This window comes from Lontra canadensis, unplaced genomic scaffold (genome assembly GCF_010015895.1).
Source record: "Lontra canadensis isolate GAN:19392208 unplaced genomic scaffold, GSC_riverotter_1.0 scaffold41, whole genome shotgun sequence".
Classification (NCBI taxonomy): domain Eukaryota; kingdom Metazoa; phylum Chordata; class Mammalia; order Carnivora; family Mustelidae; genus Lontra; species Lontra canadensis.
Window position 1 is genome coordinate 877,990 of NW_022631035.1, and position 14,938 is coordinate 892,927.

General features: G+C 66.5%; 2 protein-coding genes across 8 annotated transcripts; one reads left to right on the top strand and one right to left on the bottom strand.

The window, feature by feature from the left end:
* The first annotated feature begins 3,169 nt into the window (after window positions 1–3,169).
* On the top strand, window positions 3,170–9,115 carry DUS1L (dihydrouridine synthase 1 like). Of its 3 annotated transcripts, none has more exons than XM_032870342.1 (14): window positions 3,170–3,590; window positions 4,248–4,494; window positions 4,998–5,073; window positions 5,476–5,526; window positions 5,847–5,959; window positions 6,462–6,544; window positions 6,700–6,803; window positions 6,995–7,139; window positions 7,313–7,409; window positions 7,492–7,580; window positions 7,964–8,109; window positions 8,388–8,425; window positions 8,699–8,774; window positions 8,877–9,115. In XM_032870342.1, the coding sequence occupies exons 2-14, from the start codon at window positions 4,258–4,260 to the stop codon at window positions 9,014–9,016; spliced, it is 1,395 nt and encodes a 464-aa protein (XP_032726233.1). In that variant the 5' UTR covers window positions 3,170–3,590; window positions 4,248–4,257; the 3' UTR covers window positions 9,017–9,115. The 3 variants fall into 3 exon arrangements, with proteins under 3 accessions (XP_032726233.1, XP_032726231.1, XP_032726232.1); XM_032870340.1 differs by having other exon boundaries at window positions 3,172–3,590; window positions 4,965–5,073; XM_032870341.1 differs by lacking the exon at window positions 3,170–3,590 and adding an exon at window positions 3,937–3,957 and having other exon boundaries at window positions 4,965–5,073.
* Window positions 9,116–9,855: 740 nt separating this feature from the next.
* Window positions 9,856–14,932, bottom strand: GPS1 (G protein pathway suppressor 1). Of its 5 annotated transcripts, XM_032870347.1 has the most exons (15): window positions 14,846–14,868; window positions 14,452–14,536; window positions 13,850–13,942; window positions 13,093–13,274; window positions 12,410–12,574; window positions 12,190–12,325; window positions 12,006–12,083; window positions 11,786–11,846; window positions 11,286–11,371; window positions 10,957–11,051; window positions 10,699–10,804; window positions 10,535–10,615; window positions 10,312–10,449; window positions 10,092–10,226; window positions 9,857–10,003 (listed from the first exon to the last, which is right to left on the bottom strand). In XM_032870347.1, the coding sequence occupies exons 3-15, from the start codon at window positions 13,925–13,927 to the stop codon at window positions 9,929–9,931; spliced, it is 1,416 nt and encodes a 471-aa protein (XP_032726238.1). In that variant the 5' UTR covers window positions 13,928–13,942; window positions 14,452–14,536; window positions 14,846–14,868; the 3' UTR covers window positions 9,857–9,928. The 5 variants fall into 5 exon arrangements, with proteins under 5 accessions (XP_032726235.1, XP_032726234.1, XP_032726238.1 ...); XM_032870344.1 differs by lacking the exon at window positions 14,846–14,868 and having other exon boundaries at window positions 9,856–10,003; window positions 11,786–11,843; window positions 14,452–14,619; XM_032870343.1 differs by lacking the exon at window positions 14,846–14,868 and having other exon boundaries at window positions 9,856–10,003; window positions 14,452–14,619.
* Between the last annotated feature and the right edge of the window lie 6 nt (window positions 14,933–14,938).

Here is a 14,938-nt window from a genome sequence, read left to right on the forward strand (position 1 = left end):
ACAGGTGGGCGGCGGCTCGTCGGGACCGAGGAACGAGGCCCAGCAGCAAACTCGGCCCATGGACGCCCAGGACGGCGTGGACAGGCTCGAGATGCCGCTCAGCGCAGACCCCGGACCAGGAGAGTCCGCGCAGCATGAGTCCATTTCTGCAAAATGCTGGAACGGCGAGGCAATCTCTAGGGACAGAAAACAGATCAGTGCTTTCTAGGGACGCGGCTTGGGGGCAGGAGGCAACACGACGGGGTCATAAATATTTGTATTTTGTTTTTTTAAATTCCATGTTTTCATTTGATGGAGAGAGAGAAATCACAAGTAGGCAGAGCGGCGGGGAGCGGGGGGAGCGGGCTAGGGCTAGGGGTGTGGTAGGTTGCTTTTGTTTTTGGGGAGTTTCTACATAGACAGTGACGGCAAAAGGAGGCATTTTCTTCCTTCTATTCCTGTCTGGATGCCTTTTATTCCTCTCTCTTGCCTGCGGTGCCGGGAGAAGCCCAGGACTATTTCGAGTAACGAGAGGCAGTAGCCTCCTTACCTTACCCCTGATCAGAGGGAAAGGCCCCAGACCCTCACCGCTGTGCTTGCTGCTGGCTGCATGATTTTCGTAAACGAATTTTTAAAAAGATTTTATTTATGTATTTGAGAGAGAGAGCACACAAGCAGGGGGGAATGGTAGAGGGAGAAGCAGACCCCCCACAGAGCAGGGAGCCCCACACAGGACTCGATCCCAGGACCCTGAGATCATGACCTGAGCCGAAGGCAGAGGCTTAACCCATCGAGCCACCCAGGCGCCCCCTAAACTGAATAATCTTTAAAGAATGTTTTTAATCGACTACGGGGCATTTTTAGATGACGTGCTGTAGACACTCTGGGTTCTGAACCCCCTGCCCCCACCCAACTCACTGTTGTTCTCGGTGCGGGTGTGGGTTTACGCAGCACCGCGCCTGGATGGCGGGTTCTGCTGAGCCTGTCCCCTCCGCAGTGTGGCCACTGGGGTATCTACCAGGTTGTTTGTTTGTTTCTTAAGTAGGCTCCACACCCTGCGTGATCAAAATTCTCGAGCTGTGTGGACAGAGCCAGCCGGGTGCCCCTGGTCTCCTCCGCTTCCCTGGGTCCGTACAGCTTAACGACCGTAAGTTACTGGTCAGAAGGTGCGCGTAAGCATCGTGGGCCAGCGTCCTCTGGGGGGGCTGCGTCCTTTGCCGACGGTTCTGCGTAGGTTGGGGACGTATTCCAAGTCCTAGCAGTCCGCAGTTCAGCCCTGGTTTTTCCATTTTGCTGCTGCGAAGCCTCAAATGCAGCCAGAGAAGAGCGTGGAGCTGGGAGTGCAGCCTGGTCCCTGCGGGGCACACACGCGGCCTTGCAGGCTACCAGGCACCACCGGCGGCTGCCCCGATGACTGCTGTTTTGTCGACGGAGTCTCCTTGTTGAATTTCTGGCTGGACTGTCCTTGCTCCAACCAGTCCTGTGGCCTCTGGCAGCTGGGCGTCCAGCTCGCCATCTGCCACCACGACTGCAATTTTCTCAACACCCTGGGAGGCTTTCTAATCAGCCCTCCCCGGTGTCAGGTCCTGGAGGCCCACCTGACTCTGGTGGAGTTACCAGAGGGTGGGCGGGAAGGAAAGGCGCCCCTTCCCGAAACTCCACAGAATGCCCCCTTTCTTTTTAAGGATTTTAGTTATTTATTTGACAGCAAGATAGAGAGTGAGGGAGACGTTGAGCACACGAGCAGGGAAAGCAGCAGCAGAGGGAGCGGGCTCCCCGCAGAGCGGAGCCGACCTACGCTCGAACCCAGGGCCCCGGGATCATGACCTGAGCCGAAGGCAGACGCTTCACCCACTGAGCCCCCCAGTCACCCCTTCCCTTTTTTTTCTTAAAGATTTTATTTTTGAGTAATTTCTGCAGCCAACATGGGGTTCATACCTACAACCCCAAGATCAAGGGTCACACCCGGCCCCTGGCTCTGCTGACGAGCCAGCCAAGCCCACCTGATGTTCATAACTTCCATCTAAGTGCTCTTAAATGTTCTATGTCTTTGGACAGGAGTCCTGGAATGGGGGGCACCTGGGAGAGAGCTTGTGCTCTGTCGAATAAATAAATAAACAAAAAAAATCCAAAAAAAAAAAAAAAAAGAGTCCTGGAATGGTTGCTTTAAACGATTTGTCCTGTTTTAAACATTGCTTTTTTGGGAAGGCATTTGGAAAACTCCTCGATCTGCTATTCCAGAAATCCTGCCCACGTAGATAGTTTTAAATTTTCTAGTTACCGTATTTTTAAAGACTGCATGGCACTGATTTCGGGGTTGTTGTGTGTTTTTAGTAAGATTTACTTCCTTATTCTGGGCAGGTGGGAGGGAAGGGGCAGAGGAGAGCAAAGAATCCCGGGGAGACCCCCACAAGGGGCTCCATCCCGCGAACCCGACACCGGCAGCTGAGCTGAAACCACGAGAGGACGCTCGACCCAGGAGCCCCCCAGGCGCCCGCACGACCTTCCTCTTAATAACGTGCTGAAGCCAAGCGAAGAACGGTCCCGTGCACCCGGAATCAGCACTCCTAGGTCCAAGAACGAACGCTCGCGCCTCTGTCCCTCCCCGAGCGTCCGCAGCCGGCGCAGGTCGCGCTCCCAGCACGTCCCGGCCCTGACCCGCTGCGTCCGAAGCGGCCGGCCCCACGGACCCGGCGGAGGTGCTCGGTGCGCGCGTCGTTTCGGACGGGCTGACGCGTCTCTCGGTCTGGACCTGTCCTTCCTCCAACGCCCGTCCTTCGGGGACGCGGCCGTATTCAAGGCCGGAACTAAACGGCCTCCACACTGTCGGGTTTGTGCGCAGGGGCCCGCGAATTAAAGCACGGGCGCGGGCCGTCCGCGGCTCGCGGCAGGCACGGGCAGGGCTTCGGGCGCCTCGCTAGCGGCGGAGGGGAGCGCACGGCCTCCTGCGGGGGAGCGAGCGGGTTTCGGAAACAGCCAGGGGAAAGCCCCGCAGCGCAGCGGCTCCCGCTCGCAGCTCCCGCCGCGACCACCCCCCGACTCCGGGGTGCGCCTGCGCCAGCCCCCGCGGCGAGGAGCGCCCTGCGCGTGCGTGCTCCGTTTCAGGCGGGTTAGCCGCGTGCGCACCCCGGCCGGGCCCCGGAAGTGCGGGGTGGGGCCCCGCGGACGGCAGCACTTCCGGCCTGTGGGGGCTCCCGGAGGCCTTTGAGCGCCGGGCCGAGGCGGGGGACTTGCGGCCCTTTCGGGAGGCAGAAGCGGGAGCCCGGAGTGGAAAGCGGGCGCCGGGCGAGCCGGGCCTCGGCGCCCGCTGCCGGCGCGTCTCCCTTCCCCGCCCGACCGCGCTGTGGCAGGGCCCGGCCGACCTCCGGCCTCTGACCTCCGACCTCGCGGGGCGGGGCTCCTCCGCGGCCGGGCGCGGTTTCCCGGGGACGCGTTTCCCGCCGCACCGCGGGCCGCCCGGACCGCCCTGGCGGAGGCACCTTCCGGCGGCCCCGGCGCGGAGCCCTGGGCCGGGCGGCGGCCCCGGCGTGGCGGCCTGCGGGCACCGAGGGAGCCCCCGCCGCGCCCTGGCTCCCAGAGGCCCGTCTGCTGTCCGGGAGGGGCCCGGGCAGGTAGGTGTCCTGCGGGTCCCGCCGGGCGCCCGCGCGAGGCGGCAGCGACGGTGACAGCGCCTCGGCGCCCCGCGCGCCTGTGCCCCGGGCACTTTCCCGTGGGACCTCCCCGTGGGACCTCGGTCGGGCAGTGTCAGGCCCCCCAGGGGCGCGCTCGGTCGGTGGTCAGGCCGGTGACTGCTTCGTGACCGCGGAGCTCGGTGCGCGGAGTCGGAGTGCGGGGACTGTCCCCGGCGTTCCGCTGGGGGAGGCAGAAGGGCCGCGGCTGCTCTGACGGCCTGTGGGGAAGGGCGGCTGCAGCGAGGGCGTCTGGCCAGCACCGGTGCCGTGAGCCGGGGCGCGTTGAGGCGTTTCCTGTGCGGAGCAGGTGGGCAAGGCCGTCCTCCCTGACCGGACCGTGGTGTCCGGGGGAGGCGGGACCAGGACAGCGCGTTCCCTGGCTTTTTGGCTCACTGGCGAGCGGGTGGGGACGCTCTGCCCAGAGGCGATGGCCTTGGGTCTGCAGCAAGGGTGACCCTGATGTCTGGGTCTGCGACCGTCAGGCTGCCCTGGAGTGGCCTCGAGGAGGGTTGTGCATCCTCTGGGCTCCACCCGATGCCTTCACGGCTGCCCTGCCGCTCCGCCCCAGTGGCTGACCCTTGGTCTCCCCCTTTTCAGTGTGGAGGCGATGCCAAAGCTGCAGGGCTTTGAGTTCTGGAGCCGCACCCTGGGGGGCGCCCGCCACGTGGTGGCGCCCATGGTGGACCAGAGTGAGCTGGCCTGGAGGCTGCTGAGCCGTCGGCACGGGGCCCAGCTCTGCTACACCCCCATGCTGCACGCCCAGGTCTTCGTCCGCGACGCCAACTATCGGAAGGAGAACCTGTACTGCGAGGTGTGCCCCGAGGACCGGCCTCTCATTGTGCAGGTGGGCAGGGGCCTGGCCGGGAATGCCAGGTGCAGCATCTTTCCAGGAACAGCTTCGGGGGGTGGGGGCGGGCATGCTCTGGCAAAGCTCCGGGCTTCCCGGGGCTGGTCTCCCAGAGACTGACCCCTTCCCGGGCCACCGGCTCAGTTTGGGCGAGGGGACGCCGTGCGTGCTGTGCGAGATTGGCAGCCCCTCCCCCCTCGCCTGCCTGTCTGCCCCGTGTCCTCTCGTTACCGGACCTTGGGGAGGCACACTCTGCTCTCCTAGTCAGTGATGCTAGCGTCGTGTCAGTCGGGACGGACGTGTGTCTGTGACTCCCCCTCCTTGTGGTGTGGACACGCGTCGCGTAAACGTTAGCACAGGATGCCATCTGGCAGGCAGCCCCGGGGACCCTGAATGTCCTGTGGGGCCGGGGAGCTGCGGTACCAGGGTTTGTCTCGGGCTCACGACACCACCTGTGTCTTTCCCAGTTCTGTGCCAATGACCCGGAGGTGTTTGTCCAGGCGGCTCTCCTGGCTCAGGATTACTGTGACGCCATCGACCTGAATTTGGGCTGCCCGCAGATGATAGCCAAAAGAGGTGGGTTCAGCCGCAGGTCGCTGTGCGGAGCACTGCCTTGGTGGGGGAGGGCAAGGCCCTAAACCACAGGGAGCCCACCTAGAGGCCAGGGTGTGGACAAGACCAGGGGAGGGCCTGCGCTCTGCTCCTGGTGGCGTCCCTGTCCGTCTTTGCTCCTCCCTCGAGTGACAGGGTTCCGCTGGCCTGAGGCTCGTTGCCCTCTTTAGTGCCTGGGGAGGATGGATTAGGCGTTGGGACCGCTCCCCGGCCTGGGGCACAGACATTGTTCCTTGCTGAGTCTGAGGGGTTGCTGGTTGGTCAGACGTGGTGGGCATCCCACTCCGTACCTTGAGCAGCCGGGCACACAGCCCCCAGGTGTGACGTGGCAGAACAGGGGCCGAGGACCGTGCTGCTCTTTTGCAGGTCACTACGGTGCCTTCCTGCAGGAGGAGTGGGACCTGCTCCAGAGAATGAGTGAGTCAGCTGCGTGCTGGGGCCGGGGGTGGGGATCAGGCTGGGTCATGGTTGGTAAAGGAGCCCCAAGGTGGTGGCCGGTGAGTCCTGGCCACCGCACACTTGCGGCTGCAGGAGGGGTGGGGAAACCGCTGCTCCATGCCAGCCACTCCCCTTTGAACCCGACAGCGAACCGGACAGCGGGAGCTGGGGGCAGGTGTCGCGGCCTGGCCCGGCCCTGCAGTGTCTGGGCAGATGGGAGCTGGTGTGAGGCGGGGCTCCCCACGGCCGGCCCGGGGTGAGCAGCACACTTGTCAGAAGCCGACTCTCCTTTTCCCCAGTTGTCCTGGCCCACGAGAAACTCGCTGTGCCCGTCACGTGCAAAATCCGAGTCTTCCCGGAGATCGACAAGACCGTGAAGTATGCCCAGATGCTGGAGAAGGCTGGCTGCCAGGTGAGGGGGCTGAGGGCTCGCAGGTCCACGCCCTACTCCCCTGCCTCCTGTCCCCTGCACCATGAACCAGGTAGGGAGGGGTCCTTGCCCCCAGGAGCTCCCTTGGGGCGCCGACTCGCCAGGGAGGGCCAGAATCATGGTCACCACGAGGCAAGGCCTGGTGAGGGTGGGGGAGCTGCGTGTTCCCGAGGAGGAGGCTCGTCCTGGGAGGGGCCAGGCCTCAGCTGCCCTCCCCCTACCTGACCCCAGCCTTAAGGTCAGGTTGGTGCCCCCCCAACACCTTTGGAGCTGGCGTGCTGCCACTTCACGAAGAGCCGCCCTCGAACAGGTGCCGCCTCTGTGCTGCACGCTGGGTGGATCCGTGGGACACGGGAGCCACAGGCAGCAGCCCCCCCGTTGCAAGCCAGAGTACTGGGGGGCCGGCACTGGGCACGTGAGGCCCAGGGTTTGGTTTGGGGTCTGAGGTCACAGCACAGTAGAGCCAGGCCTCACCGTGTTCTAGTTGCTGACCGTGCATGGGCGCACCAAGGAGCAGAAGGGGCCCTTGTCGGGCACTGCCTCCTGGGAGCACATCAAGGCCGTGCGGTGAGTGTGCATGGAGGGGGCCGCGGCTGCCCGAGCTGGCAGGGAGCTGTGCGGTGGGGTCGGAGGGAGTGTGGGGGCGGGAGCTCTGTGCCTGGTATGGGGGACGAAGGGACATGGTTCTCCTCTGCTGAGTGTCTGCCCCCTGCTCCCGACAGGAAGGCAGTGGCCATCCCTGTATTTGCCAACGGGAACATCCAGTGCCTGCGGGACGTGGAGCGCTGCATCCAGGACACAGGAGTCCAGGGGGTCATGAGTGCAGGTGAGCCAGGGCCGCGGCTGATGGGCCACGGCTGGCAGGCCACGGAGGGGCTGGGCCCCGTTGGGGTGCCCGGGCCCGTGCTGGCCTCACTCCCAGGCCTCGGCTGCCCGTGGCCTGAGTGGTGGGGGGCCACCCCTCCGGGGACGTGAGTGCCTGCCACCTTGAGCCCTCCTCCCCCCGATTCCCCCCAGAGGGCAACCTGCACAACCCCGCCCTGTTTGAGGGCCGCAGCCCTGCCGTGTGGGAGCTGGCCGAGGAATACCTGGACATCGTGCAGCAGCACCCCTGCCCCTTGTCCTGCGTCCGCGCCCACCTCTTCAAGCTGTGGCACCACACGTGAGTTGCTCTTCAAGGCAGATGCGGACGGGTCTGAACCCTGACTGGGTGTTGGGGGACTTAAGGGGAGCTCTCTGGAAGCGTGTATCGGGAGAGCTCGCTCCCGAGTCGGGTCTGCGTGCCGGGCAGGGGCTCGACCTGGGGGCGGCTCGGGGACGGAGCCTTTGTCTCAGGCTGCAGGTGCATCAGCAGCTCCGGGAGGAGCTCGCCAAGGTGAAGACCCTGGAGGGTGTTGCGGCCGTGAACCGGGAGCTGAAGCTGCGGTGTCAGGCAGGTGGTGGGGCTGGCAGGGGGCAGGGCGGCAGGTGGGGCTTCTGGGCTCTGTGACGTGGGTTGCTCTGGGCTTCTGCAGGAGGATATATCCAGGCAGAAGGAGGGAGAGAAGCCGTCTGGCGGCCTGCCTTTCTTCCACTGGATCTGCCAGCCCTACCTGCGGCCAGGGTGAGCTTCCCACCAGCCCACGGGCTGGGGTACACACGGAGGAGAGGGCACCTGCTCCCTGCACCGGGGCCTGGCGTGCCTTCTGCAGCCCTGGTGGAGGGTGCTGGCCGCTCGGCTCTGTCTTGAGATGCCAGCTGTCCCCATAAGGTGATTCTCTTAAGCGGTCCCAGTGGATTTGTCCTGGGAGCAAGTGGCAGGCACCCCTGAGCTTCCCCTGGGTCCCTGCAGCCATGGCTGGGCTGTCATCTGGGGCCACTCAGACCCAGCCACAGCCCCGGGAGCCCAGGAGCCGAGCTGCTGGGGCGCTGTACACATGTCCTGGGGCCCAGGCTGGTGGGTCACCTCTCAACAGGGCCGGCTCTGCCCGCTGCCCTTCCTTCCAGGCCCAGGGAAGGGAGCAAGGAGAATGGGGGGGCGCGCATCAAGCGGGCCCTGGAGGAGGAGGAGGGCGGCACAGACGTCCTGTCCAAGAACAAGCAGAAGAAGCAGCTGAGGAACCCCCACAAGACCTTCGACCCCTCGCTGAAGCGTAAGTAGTTCCCCCTGTGGGGCCCCAGGGGCTGCTCCCCAGGGTGGAGGGAGTGCAGTGGCAAGGGCCTGCTGGGAGCCAGGCTGCCACGGTGAGTGACCACGGCCCGGCCTGCCACCTGCTTCCCTGGCTGCTGCTTGGAGGTGGGGATGGGCTTTGAGGCCACACTCCAGAGAAGGGTGTAGCGGCAAGCACCTAGTACGCGGTGGGGGCACGTGTGCTGCGTCCTCAGGCCGGCTCACCGGCTCTACCAACACCTGCTTCTGTTCTTTTCTCAGCAAAATATGCTAAGTGTGATCAGTGTGGAAACCCGAAGGTGAGTCTGGCCGTGCTGCCCGGGCCAGAGCTCAGCGCTGGGGGTGGCGGGCCGGGCGGTTCCCACGGACACTGCCCAGGACCTGGCGGGGGTTGGGGGGCAGCCCCAGGGAGGATGGCTGTTTGCCCGCCTCACGACAGCCGCTTGTGGTGTGGAAGGCAGGCCCTGGGCCAGGCTGTAGCCCGCCGGTGCTCCTGGCCGACCCTGGGCTTTGGGGGGCCGGCTCGGGTGCAGGGGCCTCAGCCGCAGGCTCACCGGCTTCCCCGCGTCCAGGGCAACAGGTGTGTGTTCAACCTGTGCCGGGGCTGCTGCAAGAAGCGAGCTTTCAGAGAGGCCGCGGACTGCCCAGGTAAGGGGCGCCTCTGCTGCCCGCACCCCCCACCCCCAGCCCCCAGCGGGCAGTGGGACCCTCAGCCTCCTGAGCCCCGCTGCCCTCCTCCTCTGCCGCCAGGTCACGGATTGCTTTTTAAAACCAAACTGGAGAAGTCTCTGGCCTGGAAGGGGGCCCCGTCCCGGCTGCAGGAGCCCCAGCCAGCAGGACCTGGGGAGCCAGGCGGCCTTCCTGAGGTGGTGGGCAGCGCCCTGGCCTGAGGGGCAGCCGGAGCCGGACACAGCGCCGCCCCAGGCCCCAGGACTGCTGCTCAGACCTCTACGCGTCCCACTTAAGGAAATGCCTTTACTCAGGGAGCCTCCCGCTACTCAGCGCGGAAGGAAGAGCTGGTCTCCCCTCGGCCGACGCCAGGAGCCCAGAAATGCTGCACCAGGGAGCAGGCGCCCAGGCTGGACCTGCCCCCTCCCTGCAACGCGTGTGTTCAAAAGCGAACAATAAATGTGCATCTCTGAAAGGATGCAGAGAACCAGAGACAGCGTGAGCAGACCCCGGGCCTGTGAGACCTTGACACCACACCAGGCTGGGAGGGCGGAGCCGGGGCCCGTGAAGACTCAGCAAGTGGCCACGGGCAGGAGCCACTGCCTTGGGAAACCCCTAAAGGAGGGGGTGTGGGCTGGCCTCAGTCCCCTCCCGGCCGTCTGGCCCCCATAATGGGTGGGGAGCCCTGACCCCAAAGCCTGACGTCATGGAGATGGGCCTCGGAAGCCCTCTCAGCGGGAAGGAATGGCACGAGGGAACGTTCTCAGGCTGCCCTTTAATGGACTGACGTTGAACTCGTCTGCGCCCTCAATGACACAACAAGGGGGCTGGGAGGCAGTGCTGCTGGGGGGCGGGGGTGGCACCAGGAGGTCACACGGGTGAGCCCTGCCGGTCTCTCCTTCCGGGAAGGGCCTTGAGCAGCAGCAGCCCCCCTCGCCGGGCACAGCAGGGGGTGAGGGAACACGAGAAGCCGGGCCTGGATGCCCCAGTGGGAGGCCCTGCAGAGTGGGGGCCAGGGGGGTACACAGGCCCCTCCACAAGTAGCGGGTGAGCCGTGGGAGCCTGTGTGTCGAGGCCGCGGGGGGGGGGGGGGGGGGGGGGCACGAGCCGGTCCTGGAGGCCAGCGGGCGCCCTCACATGTTGGTGCTCATTCGGGACTGGCTGTTGGCCGGCGTCAGCTCCCCCTGGCTCCCTTCTCGGGGAGGGGACTGGAGTAGAGACGGGGCTGCTCAGCCCAGGGGACGCGTGTGCACCCACCCTGCCCCTCGTCCCCGCGGGGGCCGCCCCTGCCCGCACCTTGACGTGGATCTGGTTGCGCAGCACGGCCGCCCGCAGGATCATGGCTTTGGCGCGCCTCTGGAACTCCTTCCCCATCAGCAGGGACTTCTCGAAGGTCGTGCTGCGCTGGTCCACGTCCCGGGCGTACAGGATCTGCGGCGGAGGGATGGGGCTCAGCGGCGCTCCCCACGGCCCGGGGCCCGCCCTGCACCCGCGGCCTCGGCCCGGGGCCGGCCACCTTGCTGTGGGAGTCGATGCGGGCGTTGATGAGCCCCTCGAGGATGAGCTGCGTCAGCTCGTCCTCCAGCGCCGCCACGGTGGTGTTGAAGGCCGCGGCCATCTTGTGCATGTCCGCCGACACGTAGGGGCTGAAGTACTGCGGGCCGAGGCCGAGTCAGCCGCCGGGGACTCCCAGGCCCGCCCGCAGCGCCCCGCCCCGGCCTCCGCGCCCCCGCGTCTACCTGGATGAGGGCGCGGTTGCGGATCTGGGTGTACAGCGTCCTGACGTGGGGGGCCAGGTACATGTCCAAGAGCAGGTTGTCCTGGCGAGGAGACCTGCTCAGGCACCGCTGCCCCCGGCCCGCCCGCCCCCCGCCCCCCGCCCCAAAGCTGGCCGGTCCCTCACCTTCATCTCATCCAGCATTTTCAGGCACGAGGCGTACTTGGACTCGTAGAATTTGAAGATGATGTCGCGAACCTGTGGCTCCAGCTCCAGGAAGAGCTTGAAGGAGCTGCAGACGCACGACCCTCAGAGCCTGACGGGCACCTGCGCTGACGGCCGAGGGCCGGAGCCCCCCCACAGGCCCGCCGGGCGCTAGTCCTCACACTTCCGGAAGGGAGCAGGCCAGGGGGGCGCAGGGCCGGCACCCCAGCCCCCACCCACCTGCTGGAGATGACGTTGCGCTGCAGTTCCTGCCGGTCAAAAGTGGCCAAGGCACACAGGCCACCGTAGACGGCCACGTTGCTGGGAGAAAGCAGCTACGGGCAAGAAGAGTTGGGACCAGACACCCGGGGTCACGGACAGTCAAGACAGAATCCAAGGAGGAAACACAGACACGAGGCTGGGTCACCCCTGCCCCAGCCACCACCCACCCGAACAACATGCAGGACTCCACGGGGCGTCCCCTCAATAAAGACCATAACCCATGAGCCCTCCCCCTGCTTCCCGAGTCCCAGCAAGGGCGCGTCCCCACATGCCCTCCGGTCCCTCACCTCGGGGAAGTCGCAGTGATCGAAGGAGGCCAACAGGAAGCACTTGGCCGCCTGCTTGTACTTGCGCGCGGCCAGCTCGGCCAGGCCTGCCCGGGGTGGGGGGGGAGGGGCGGCCCACAATGAAGCCTGGCGCCCTTGCCTTCCCCACCCCAGCCACTTCCCGGGGTCAAGGACAGGGACTTTGGTCAAACGTGGCCATGCCCGCGAGCCCGGCCTGGAGCACCCTGGAGTCGAGGGCCTGGGGAAGCCGTGCACAGCGGCGGTGACTCCTACGAAGGACTCCCAGGCCCACCCGCTAGCCACGCCTCCATCCCTGACCACCGGCTGTGCACTGGCCTCCCCACCCAGGACCGTGGCCTGGCGGGCACCCCTAGGGCGGCTCGGACGTTTCCTCAGCTGTGACGAGGCCCCCCACCCTGGCAGTGAGAACCGACGTGGGACCAGCACACGCCATCCCCGGCCAGGCTCAGCTGTGGCATCCTCCGCCCCGAAGCGCTCACCGGCGGCACACTTGAGCTTGGTGAGGATGGCCTGGGTCTGGCTGTCCCGCTCCCCACGCTGCTGCAGGGCAAAGTGGGACACGTCAGCCACCAGCCTCCACAACCTGGTCCTTTCCTGGGCCCTGCCCCAGCCTGAGGGGCAAGGGCAGTTTGGGGAGGGCCCCGCCCACCAGGGCGCAGCGGTCCGGGGACCAGGACAGAGTGGGGACACCGCTGTTACCTCGGCGATCTCCGGGGTGGACTCGGCCTTGCTCACGTAGCTCAGCACGTGAGACCAGTTCTGCAGGTAGACGCTGACCTGGCAGGCAGGTGGGGTGGACTCAGCTGGGGTGCCTCCTCCTGGCTCAGGGTCAGCGCTGCCCCGCAGCCCCTCTGGCCGCCCACCCCGCCGAATCAGGGCCCACCTTGATGACGTTGAGGCACATGTTGATAACGTGCTTGGCGCTGGTGCAGTAATCCCGGGCCCGGGAGTAACACTTGAGGGCGTTGCTCAGGTCCCCACAGTCCAGATAGTGGTCACCTAGGTCGTCGTGGCCACGCCTGTGGGGCCAGACGTGAGCGGACCTGGCCCAGGGCCACGCGGGCCTTGCCGGCGCTAGCCTCCCAGCCTCCCAAGAACAGCACCTGATGCTCTCCTTGATGGAGTTGCCCTTGTAGTTCTTGAGGTCCGTGTCCAGCTTCTCCAGCTTCAGCAGAGCCTTCTTCCGAGTGGCCTCCACCCAGGCCGTGTCAAGGGGCGGCGGCTCCACGCCACTCTCGGGGATGGTGTCCGGCGCGTTCTGCAGCTCCCTGAGGGAGTGCTCCGGCAGTCAGGGGCCGAGGTGCAGGCAGGGGGGTGCCCCCCCGGGGGCCCCTGCCCAGCCCCTGCCGAGGGAGCGCCCGGGCAGCACAGGAACACGGGCCCACAGCCTGGAGCGCACACCCACCAGGAGAAGGCGCGTGCGTGCGGCCAGGCGCAGAGGAGAGCAAGGTGCCGTCTCCAGAAGCCCCGCTTCCCGCCAGGACGTCTACGCGCCCTGCGCGCGCAGAGAAAGGCCAGGACGACGCAGAGAGCCCCACGACAGGGCGACTGAGAACCTGGCCTGTTTTGCCATTTATCGTCCCTCCTGGCTTTTTAACAAAAAAGGCCATGTCCACACATCGAGGCAGGGACGCTATTAAGTGCCCACACGGGGATGGTGTCAGGTGTCAGGAGCACAGGAAGGGCCCCTGCCCAGGCTAGACCCAAGGGGGATACACCACGCCCAGTCCCTGGAGTCTGCTCCCACCAAGGGCCCTGCCTCCTCTGGCCAAGCCCCTGGTGTCACCTGGTGGCCTCCGAGAGCTTGCGGTGAATCTCTTCATACATGTCAACATTGAAGGTCCTCTGCACAAAGGACAGGGCCATCTTCAGGGCTTCCGCCCGCAGCGGGGGGCAGTGGTCGGCAATGAACTGCAGCCGCTCGATGCGCATCAGCCCGCTGTAGCTGGCCGCGTACTGCTCCAGATCCTGAAGTCGGGGAGGCGGGGGTGGACGGAGGCTGTGCAAGGCGGGACCTCAGACCCCAAGCCCTGGCGGGTGAGCCAGGAGCAGGACCCAGACGCTGACCCTCCTGCGGTATCCGAGAAGCCCTACGCCCATGGCAAGAATGAGGTGCTTGGGCGCCAGCCACACGGCTCTCCGGCGCTGGCGAAGGCCACCTGGCGTGAGCCAGGGCGGGGGCCTCCAGGGTAGAGCTCTGCCCGGGGCGCTGAGGGGTGTACGGCCAGAGCCAGACGGGCATGACTCGTGACTGCCAGTCCCCAGGCAGAGCAGTCAGGAGGCCGCGCTCCTGACCCGGGCACCAAGAAAGACCTGTCCTGGGTCTGAGGAGAGCTGCGCGTGGGCTCTTGCCCCATGAAGAGAAGTGGGGCACACGGTCTCCGGCTGGGCTACCGCCCCCATGACCAGTGGCAACCGAACAGCCTAGAGGTTTCTGGGTCAGAGAAAAACGGCTTGGGGGGGGAGCCCAGCCTACCCCCGCCCCAGGACTGACCCCGCACGCCCCTGCTGCCTGCCCTAGGACCGCCGGCAGGGCTCCTTACCAGGGTGGGGTTCTCCACCACGTAGTTGACATCGGACGCATTCTGCGGGTCCTCCTGGGGGTCCACATCGATCTGCATGGGCTCCACGGCCCCCTGCAACACAGGCGGGCACTTGGCACTCGAACCGGACTGACCAGGAAGGGCGAGAAACCCTCACTGTGCCCTGAGTCGGGCTCTGCCCGAGGCGCCACGTCCCCGGGAGGATCCTGTCTGCGGGATCCTGTCCAGGGGATCCTGTCCGGGACCCAGTCCGGAGGCGCTGGCCGTCCCTGACCCTTCCCCAGCCCGTGTCCCACGCCGTCCCTCGCAAACCCTGCGGCCGCTGAGCAGAGAGCCCTGGCGCCCTCTCCACCGCGGGTCTCCGGGGCCGCGGGCTGGCAGCGGGGCGAGGGGGCCCTGCGGTCCCTTCACGGCCGCAGCCACCGTCCTGACGCAGCTTCTCCGAGCCTCAAGCAGCGCCCGGCAGCGGGGGCGGCGGGCCCAGGCGGCGGCGGAACAGTGTCCTGGGGCGCGCGTCCTGCGCCGGCTGGCCCGGCCGGCGGGCGGGGGCGCGCCCCCCTCCCGCGCTCGCTCGCTCCTGGGCCCCCTGTCCTGGAAGGTACCTCGTGAAGCAGCGTACAGGCCGACAGGCTGGCGCTCAGGCTGAAGTCCCCGGCCGTGCCCGGCAGGAAGAGATCTGACCTACTGCTGTGAGGGGCGCGGTACAGATCGGTCACTGACGAGGAGGCCGAGCTGGGGGCCGGGCTAGCCCTCATCCTGTCCTGACTCTCTGCACCCCCCGACCCTGACACACAGCTGGCCTGCGGCCGAAGGGAAAGACAGCGTTAGCGCCGGGCCGGGCTGCCGGGCCCACGGCGGGTTCCCTGCGCGAGGCCGCCGGGCGGCGGGAAGGGGAGGCCGCGCGGGGGCCCGGCCCCGGCCCGGCGGCGACGGGGGTGGGGGGCGGGAGCAGGGGTGCGGGAGGGCGGGGAGGGGTCGCCGGCCGCGGCTCGTTACCTGCAGGTTAAACACCTGAACCGGCAACGGCATCTTCACCGACCCCGCCGCGGCGCGCCGTCCACTTCCGGGGCAGCACCGTCCACTTCCGGG

Bases quoted from the DNA above. Each gene is read 5' to 3' on its own strand.
- DUS1L (XM_032870340.1), top strand. From the start codon at position 4,258: ATGCCAAAGCTGCAGGGCTTTGAGTTCTGGAGCCGCACCCTGGGGGGC. The intron at 5,960-6,461 runs GTGAGGGGGCTG...ACCGTGTTCTAG, and splicing joins TGGAGAAGGCTGGCTGCCAG to TTGCTGACCGTGCATGGGCG. The intron at 7,410-7,491 runs GCAGGTGGTGGG...GGGCTTCTGCAG, and splicing joins AGCTGAAGCTGCGGTGTCAG to GAGGATATATCCAGGCAGAA.
- GPS1 (XM_032870343.1), bottom strand. From the start codon at position 14,604: ATGAGGGCTAGCCCGGCCCCCAGCTCGGCCTCCTCGTCAGTGACCGAT. The intron at 11,052-11,285 runs GTGAGGGACCGG...TCTTGCCCGTAG, and splicing joins ATCACTGCGACTTCCCCGAG to CTGCTTTCTCCCAGCAACGT. The intron at 10,004-10,091 runs GTGCGGGCAGGG...TCTCTACTCCAG, and splicing joins GCAACCAGATCCACGTCAAG to TCCCCTCCCCGAGAAGGGAG.